The sequence below is a fragment of the Acipenser ruthenus genome, chromosome 28 (genome assembly GCF_902713425.1).
Source record: "Acipenser ruthenus chromosome 28, fAciRut3.2 maternal haplotype, whole genome shotgun sequence".
Taxonomy (NCBI): domain Eukaryota; kingdom Metazoa; phylum Chordata; class Actinopteri; order Acipenseriformes; family Acipenseridae; genus Acipenser; species Acipenser ruthenus.
In genome coordinates this window covers 1069118-1078446 of record NC_081216.1, presented here as the reverse complement: position 1 = coordinate 1078446, position 9329 = coordinate 1069118, and the positions used below count along the sequence as shown (strand labels likewise).

Sequence of the window (9329 nt, the reverse complement as noted above, 5' to 3'; positions counted from 1 at the left end):
AGTATTATAAATCACATATCAGGAATTAACCAATCACAGTTAAGTAATGTTGAAGCTGACACCCTGGGATCCTTCAAGAAGCTGCTTGATGAGATTCTGGGATCAATAAGCTGCTAACAACCAAACGAGCAAGATGGGCTGAATGGCCTCCTCTCGTTTGGAAACTTTCTGATATTCTTATGATTTGCCAAAATGACAGGACAGCTAATTCCAATGTTCAAAAATAATAATAAACACATGCCATTTATAAATCAGATTAACTTCATTCTTTCTTCACAGTCCTTTTACCCAAACTCCTCTACAACCAGAGACACCCTACCCATGCCATATTATCTTACATATACTCCAACAACAGAGCCTAACCAAGCTGTGGGGACACAAAACCCCTTTTTCAGGAACAGTGGCTTGAAATCTGGTTCCAGGAGACCGGGGGATCTAGTTTGAGGTTGCTGTATCAAACCCCAAGTCTCCCCCGCTGTGTCGTGCAGTGGACTGAAACCTAGTCTACCGAAACCAAGTTCCAAGCCTCAAAGCTTTAGCAGAACAAGGTTTCTCATAACTCTGTGTAGGAACCTTAGAATTCTTGGGCGTTCCGTGTAGAACCCAATGGCTTTCTCTGAAACCAAAGAGCCATTCTAGTGGCTTCGTCTTCCCTTATAATATAATAGCAATAAACTTTATTTTATATAGCGCCTTTAAAAGCAATCATCTCGAAGCGCTTTACAAGACAAACACAAATCACAACAACAACGGAACACAGAAGATACAAACATTCACAAAAAATGCCTTTCTAAAAAAGTAAGTCTTTAAGATAGATTTAAACGGCACTCAAAGTGGCTGAATCTCTGATTTCTTTAGCAATGGTGTTGCAGAGTTTTGGGGCATGACAACAAAAGGCCCAGGATTCTAGCTGCTGAGTTCTGATCATATTGTAATTTGGTAAGCGTGGTTTTAGAGATGCCTGAGAGCAGGACATTACAATAATCTATCCATGAGAAAACAAAAGCAGGAGCCAGTTTTTCAGCTACAGATGCAGAGAGCATAAGTCGCAGCCTAGCGATGTTTCTAAGGTGGAAAAATGAATTTTTAGGATTAAGCATTAAGAACATCAGAAAGTTTCCAAACGAGAGGAGGCCATTCAGCCCATCTTGCTTGTTTGATTGTTAGTAGCTTAGGGTGTCAGCTTCAACAACATTACTGGGGAGTTGGTTCCAGACTCCCACAAGTATTCTGCACAAGAGGTTCAAAAGTTATTAAAAATCACTCCCAAGTTTTTATTTTTTGATGTAAACTCAAGCATAGTACTGATTTACAGCATTGGTTTTACATAGCTGATGGGAGGTACCGAACAGCATAACCTGTCATCACAATTTCAATGCAAAATTTGCACTGAGATCTATCAAGGTATGCTTGCGTCATGAGACACATGCCTCTCATTTACCAGCAGAGGGCAGACTTGCCTTGTCAATGTATGGCAAGCCAAATCATTTCGAGAGATCTCAAATTGAGAATTACTGATATCTTTAATTGTGCAGTTTTGAAGATGTCTAAAATTCATTTGAATTTTTTTTCTTATTCCGAAATGTTTTTTTAAAACTCCTTTAGAGATATCGTGAGTTTCAGCTCTTCCTGAAGTTTATTCCAACACCACAAAGCAAGAAAACTTTTTTTTTTCAAATTCCATACAGACTTTGTTAACTGTGAAACTTAAATCAGCCTGAGATGTAAGATTTTAAGAACAACTAAAATTTGAGATTTTGCACTTACCATGTTTAATTACAGAACCCCCTTTTTTTAATAACAAAAGAGACAGTTGCAAGTAATAACATTTTTTTTTAATAATTTAACATGCTTCAAAATTCAGTAAACAACAAAAGAAACATTTCCTGTTCACATTTTAATGTTAATTAACCATGCCCAGGTTTGCATTACAAGCTGTGCCATGCCGGACTAGCTGTAATGTTTGCTAAAAATGGTTTCTCCTAAGGATTAATCAGTCTGGAAGTGTTAAATCACACTCTGCTTTTGGAAAACCAGGTTGGAAACAGAAGACTCTTCAGTGCCACCTTATTGGAAAGAAACATTGATTCATAATATGAAACAGAAACTTTAGGATTTCTTTTTTGACGCACTTCAAATTCGGGATAACATAAAGCAAAGAAATACGACTAGATAACATTAAAAGCCTCTGTCACCTTAGATTTTAAAAAAACAAAAAAACACGGGCATTACATTTAGACAAACTCACTGCATTTAGGAACCTGGCAGCCGGTTTAGTTTGCTTCCCGTAAATGATTGCACACGCACTGCATAGATTTATTTAGAATGTCTTCAACGAGAAAGACATCAGCCACATCAAAGATGGGAAATATTTCTGCTAACGATCCCTATGAGCTTTTGTTATTTTAACATTTAGCGATGTTTTTATATCAAAATAGAATGTCTTTAAAAGGTGGACATAAAAAACGAAACAGTCTACAATTTAGCGTTTACAGTTTTTTCAGGTAAGCATTTAAATATTTAGGAACATTTGGAATGATCAGTTTGGAATGTGACAACGACGCTATTTATTTATATATTTATTTATTTTGCTTTAATACATACTATATTATGTTTAATTGTGAAATATCTTGAAATACCTATTTTTAGACAGTGAGATGCGTGCAATAATCTTTTTTTTTTTTTTACAGTGAAAAAAAAAATACACCCCTAATAATGAGAAGGTGTTTTACATACAGCAAATGAACCTACTTGGCAATGCAAACATATTAAGAAAATATTATTTTTGAGACATTTGGCCAACATGATGCATGTTGTTGTATAACAGAACATGCAGAGGAGAGAGAGAGAGAGAGAGAGAGAGAGAGAGAGAGAGAGAGAGAGAGAGAGAGAGAGAGAGAGAGAGAGAGAGAGAGATTGTTTTATGTATATGTATATATATATATAAAGAAGTATACATCATCAATACAACCAGGTTCTTGCATGCTAGCATCAAACCACATTAGATTTGATATGAAATGCTTTGTTAAATAAACAGTCTGGAGAGTTTGACATGACCTATATTATATATATATATATATATATATATATATATATATATATATATATATATATATATATATGCATGCAAGAGGACAGGAAGTTTCCTTTTTGCTTGATAGCAGCAGAACAAAACAGAATATACAGCACAATAGTTGCAATAGTATTTTTTTTTACATGGCAATTGTGTGGCATTAATTACAACACTTGCAATCCCGATGATTACAAACAATGTCTAGCTTACAAAGATTTATTTGCAGATCCACACGATGTAAATAGAAGCAGTTACACAATAACTGCACACATGCCTGTGCGATAACCCTGTGGTTGCATTGTGATTAATACCACCTTACATGCAATAAGTAGATCATGGTAGAATAGATACTGCTACCAGGTAGAATCACACAGTCCAGCTAATAGACCATCTACTACCATGCACGTTACTAATATTTTTTCAAATAATGCTCAGTTACTTAATTGAACCAATCAGTGGCTTAATTAGTCAAGATTAACAGGTGTTCCAAATCCTTAGCCATTAATTACATAAGATTTGCAGGATGGGGGCTCTCCAGGACCAGGGTTCGGTTCACCAGTTATTATTGTTAGTTTCTATAGCAACCTACTCTGCATTGCAACTGCAGGGGTGTTAAAACATTTTAATTGCAGAATTTGAAACACTACATTCACTTTAATGGTACTATAGATAGAGTTGAATAGAGGAACAAAAACAGTGTAGAAAAATGAAAACAAATTTTATATATATATATATGCAAGAGTATACATAATTTGTACAGTCATTTAAAGTATGCAGATATCTTAACCTGAAGCAAAACTGCCCATCCTTCATTTGAAATCTATATTAGAATATTGTCTGTCTGCCTAAATGCAGTCACTGGGTTATCTAAAGGCAGACCACAAGTGTTTACATGCAACTTGGTAACTAAGGCATAATACTGCTGAAATAATTCATTATTTGCCAGGACCTACATAATTGAAAAGGACAGAATTTCCTTTTTTTTTATTTATTTATTTTTTTTTTTTTACAGTGTGCACCTATTTCTATAAATGTAAAATAAAAAAAATTAAAAAGTATTGTGGCTATAATATGCACTGTTTTATTAGCAGTGCCTGTCATTTACCACATTAGACTGAAGTGACTCATGTTATATTGGTAATCTAATAATAATAATAATAATAGGTAATAATAATAATAATAATAATAATAATAATAATAATAGGTAATAATAATAATAATAATCTCATTAATGGGGGAATGGTTCTAAATTTCATCCTTCGAAATATGTCTCCTGTTGCACTGATACATTTCTATGTCATATGATCTCTAATGTAAATGCATCTGAACTCAATGTAGGAACAATCTAAAAGCTGCCCCACGTGTGAAAGTAAACTAATATGTGATTGTGTTAAAAAATTGCACGGACGAGAGCACTTTACATACAAGCCCCTTTTCCAGAAGTACACAGATATTCGTATTGATATTTACATTTCTTATTTTACATTTGCCTTTTTTTTGTAGCTGCTTACTCCTTCATGAATTCCAATGCATTCTTGAAGAAATCCATGGAATCTGCAGGATTCTCAAGCCCAACACCAGTACACAAATTTGTGAATTTTCTGTAGAGCATCACGATTATCTATACGACAGTGCTCTGACTTGATATTAATAAAGAAGCCGAGTTTATCTGTAAAAATGCCTCTATCATGCAAAGGCTCACATCCATAACATGTTCTGTACAAAGAAAAAAAATAATAATCAAGGTTCATTGTGCTTTTGCTGTTACTTGAAAACTCATTTCAAGAATAAAAAATAATCTTTCCATGCATTTCAAACAATGAATTTAGCCCCACAACTGTCGTATAAAAGATGCAAGAACAAGGTACAGGCATAAACTCTATGATTTTGTTTAAGAGTAAAGGTGGAAAAAAAAGCAGATGTACAAAACTGGTTAAGGTATTGGTTTTCAGAAAGAGTTGCACATTCTGGTCCATTGAGTTTATAAAAGTTTCTCTATGAATACTAATACCAGTGTAACTCAATCCATCATCTCTAGACTCCAGAAGACTTCAGCATCCATGGTTTGGGTTGCTGTGCTGGATCTCCTGGATTGTGACACCTCGCTGTCCTCAATCAAGTCTGGTGGGTTTAACATAAGCAGTCTGTCTGCAGAATCCGGTTTGATCACCAGAGGTTCTATGCCCAGATGGTCTGGACTGGCCGTACCCAAAAGAAGCTGGCCAGAGCTTTCAAAAGAATCCTGAGAAGAGGAAGAGGGCTTCCTTCCGGCTGAACAAGTGCCTGAGACAGACGGACTGGGTGGTAGGTCTTCCGAAAGATCGGTGTCAACGATGCAGGTCAGTGAGTGCGTGGGGCTGGAGCCAACCAAATCATTTTGCCTCAGGTTTAGGGAGATACATGGGAATTGCTCTTGCTTCGCGTTGGCGTACAAGTGATTCAAAGATCCTGAAGCATAATAATGAGCACAGTTCGGGGTGACCAGCGTTGAATGCGCCACTGTTGGGTTGCTCGATTTGGAGTAAAGGTGCTCAGTACTGGCGCATGCCTGCTGACACAAGGTGGGGTGGGATTTACTGAGGCTTATAGAAGAGGACAGAGTCTGTCCGCTGTCAGAAGAAGAGCTGCTATAAACTGGAGGAGGAGGAGGAGAAGCAAAACTGGAAAATGTGGGAATGGGGCTCAATAAAGATGAACAGGGCCGTACTTGTGATGCCGTGAAAGGAGAGTTTGGAGAACTTCCAATGGGCTGGCATGCGTTCTGCTTCAGCTCGACTTTTGGGTTGATGGTTCTCCCAGTAGCTCCGAAGCACGGAGTGTGGTAATAGTTAGCCCTGGGGCTGGACGGGGCGTGGAAATGGTCCACCACTGGATGGAAGTTGTCCATCTCTTTCAACTGCTGGCCCCCCATGGTAGATCCTCGGCCGTGGTTTGCAGCAGCAGGTGTGCTGCTGTAATTCCATGGGCCTCCACTGCCTTGGCTCACTGGGTCTAGATTGGGAGGGTCGTGCTGCACGTGCAGCCCAGGTGGCACTGTGTAAGAGACTCTTTGCTGCCACTCACTGGCACCTCCGCTGCTGTTGTTGGTGGGAGGGGAGTGGACCATCTGAACGCCATATGGGTAGGAGGGGAGGCTGGAGGTGTAGTGCTGGACAGTGAGCTGGGCTTGGAGGAGATGCATCATGTGGTGAAGCTCTTTGGTGAGCTGAGAAACCTCTTGGTTCAGACTGCTCATCTGCAAATCAAGGAAATACGTTACTGGCTGTCCAAACCAAGCACTGATGGCATCACTCCTTTTACATTTGGAGACAGAAACCTGCCTAGAAACTCAGCATAAAGAATTTGCCAACACACTGCAATCCTTTACATTTAAAAAAATAATAAAATCCTGCAAAGCCCACTGGCTGCTGTCTGTGCAAAGCTGTAAAAGAACATTTGTAAACTTGAATGCCTATCAGTGTAAAATCAAAATCCAATTATATAACCTCCTGTGCCTTGGAGAATTCAGCTCTTGTTTATTTTTAGTGACAATGCCACTGGAAGCAGGTGTCAGGTGAATAATAAATTACAAGCCTGGTCTATTATATCATAATTATGCCTCTCTTTAAAGATAACCAACCACCTCAGGAGAGAGCGAACTTCACAGTACTTCTGGTACAAAATTCTGAGTCAGCAACAACTGCAGCCATATTTTAAACTCATCTGCAATGTTTGGTTTTTGAGGTAGTAATTTATGAAATTACAGCAGTGTTTTATTTTATACTCCTCTAAATTAGTTTCGAAAGTTCAATGCAGTGCTAAAGCTTTTTCTTTGAGCCTGTTATTCCCTACCTCCTGGCTGAGCTTGCAGATGCTTTGCCTCACTTCCTCCGTCTCCACCAGTAAGGCAGCGTTTACCTGGTTTGCATCTGCAGAGAAACAAGAATTAACAGATAAGACTGAGGAATGCCTTCTTCCTCAGTTCTCATGATACTGCGGCTCACATTAACCATATTAAATGCAGAGGTCTTTAACTAACACATATTTCTGCTTGGGAATCAGTTCAGTAACTTTTCTTAAGGCTATCATGTAGAGCATCTGATAACACTTAGATGTTTTTTTTTTATTCAGAGGCTTCTGTTATTTTCCGCAGGACCACTGTTATGTAATTAACACAGTGTCCCTCTAAGCTGTTTAGAATGGCACAAACAAAGCTTATGTAACCTGTAATAAACACCAATTATGAGCAAGTACTGTAAGTGTTTGTCTTAGGAATTCAAACGTGCAACATTCAGTACCCATACTATGTAAAAATGATCTTCAAAATGCGATTGAAAAAAACAGCAATAAAACACCAGTCAGCCAGTTCTAAAATATTGATTCTTTTAAACAAGAATTCTCATACGAATTCACATTTGATTTGCATTCTAGTGACACATATAACAGGTAATGCATTGATTTCATTTCTACAAGTATTTCCACAACTGTCTTTCTCATCTTGTCAGAATGATTAGTGTGTGTGTGTGTGTGTGTGTGTGTGTGTGTGCGTGTGTCAGTGGCTTCGTTTGTGTTTGGGTCCACAGTCGTAGTCGCTGCTCTGTTTGTTGCTGTCGTCTTCGTCAGCATTTTCACTCTTCTTAAAGAAGCAGTTTGTAACAGAAGAAGTTCCTAATGCTGTTTTCATTGCATCAAGAGAGGACTGCTGACTGACTCAGACAGTTGTGCGGGGAGATGGGAGTCATGTGACTTAGCTTGTCTATTACATGAGTTCCGGCTCAACCACACCACTGACATGTATCTGACCCCAGCACCTCACACACGCACACACAAACACACACACGCAAAATCACCTTTGACAAAGCTGCCTGAGTTGTCTTTCGACCCATGCTGATCAACATTAAAGTGAAAGGCATGCATCTCTGATGTCTGTCCATTGTCTTCGATTCCATCAACCACCCTGGAAAGGATGAGAAGAGCTTTTAGTTAAAGGCCTACAGACCTAGAGGTTAGGGGTGTGGCCATAGTAATTACCTTCATGAAGGTGTTGATTTCAAACTAAGAAAAGCTGACCTTCCATCACCTTTACAATCGAGTACCAAATCAGTGGCGAGTGTTTTAAAAGTCGAATTTTCCTTTCATCCTGGGTGCTGACATGTTTACTGCCTTACCGCAGCTGTAAGCTGAAAATAAAAATATGCTGCAAAAATAGCAAATGCAACTGACTAGTCACAAAGCCCATACAACAATACCGTTCCTTAAACATTGCTTTGTGCTGAGTATTGTTATTTGCAATCACAATTCCCCCTTGAGCTGTACAGCAGCTTCATTTCCTCGTTTCCATCTAGTGAGATAGGGACAGTCCAACCTTTTACATGTTTAGGTTTCAAACAAACTGGATCCAAACAGTTCTCTGTACGAATCTAGAATCCAAATAAACAGGTTTTAAAAATAAAAATCTGCTTTCGAACATGGAAAACGTGGAACCTTTCTGGAACGTAGACTCTTTTACCTGGGGCTGAGGTCCGGCGGGCCAAAACAGTTCAGCGAAGGGATCAGAAGCTTGGTGGGTCTGCGGCCGTTGCAGACGGCCTCGTTGTTCAGACTCTCTCGCTCTTCCTTCGTGTACTGGGGGGACGGGCTCCTCCCCCTGTTTCCCCTCACTGGAGACCTGCAGGTGCGGCGCAGCGCTGAGAACTGCCGCAGCTCGTCCCCTAGCAGGTTCCCCAGAGAGCCGCGCCGCACTGGGCTGTTCAGGCTGGGCAGAGTCAGCTTTCTGCGGGTCCTGGTGGCCGGAGAGAGGTGGAAGGACTCCTCATGCTCATCACCGTCCTCCACGATCAACGGCAGCTTCTTATCAGGGGCGACGCTGCTGTCCATTCGAGGCTAGGTGAAATGAAAAGCAAATATATGCATAGAAATGTAATGGGACACTACGGGGTTAATATATCGAGACTGTTTCCCTCCCCTACTCCTCAAGGAGATGGAAGAAGCTGACAGTTTGATATTCGTTAACATTTAATATTGGCTGACGATTTCGTATTTGCAGAAAAGATGTTAAAAGTATAGCTTCTTTCTCAGACAAAATGTCTTGGTTGTTTTTGACTGGGGTTATGGGGTGAAAGTTCATTCTGTGTGGAGCAAGGGCATGAAAGCATTGCGTTAATTCCGATACTTTGGTGAGGATCTTGAATTCTTTTTTTTTTACTTATATCTGCAATTGCTGCCTGCTTTAATAAACAAGACTTAAACTGAAAATGTAATCAACATAAATAAATAA

General features: G+C 39.2%; 1 protein-coding gene across 3 annotated transcripts in view; it reads right to left on the bottom strand.

Moving 5' to 3' along the window:
• Positions 1-3111: 3111 nt before the first annotated feature.
• Positions 3112-9329, bottom strand: part of LOC117434662 (potassium voltage-gated channel subfamily H member 4-like) — a 41490-nt gene continuing 35272 nt past the window's right edge. For 2 of the 3 annotated variants that reach the window (XM_059003138.1, XM_034057261.3), the window contains exons 13-16: positions 8562-8935; positions 7903-8009; positions 6905-6981; positions 3112-6308 (exon numbers count right to left, since the gene is read on the bottom strand). In XM_059003138.1, the coding sequence (XP_058859121.1) occupies positions 5094-6308; positions 6905-6981; positions 7903-8009; positions 8562-8935 (1773 nt within the window). In that variant the 3' untranslated portion in view covers positions 3112-5093. The remainder of the gene's footprint in view (positions 6309-6904; positions 6982-7902; positions 8010-8561; positions 8936-9329) is intronic. The other variant, XM_034057262.3, reaches the window with a different exon arrangement.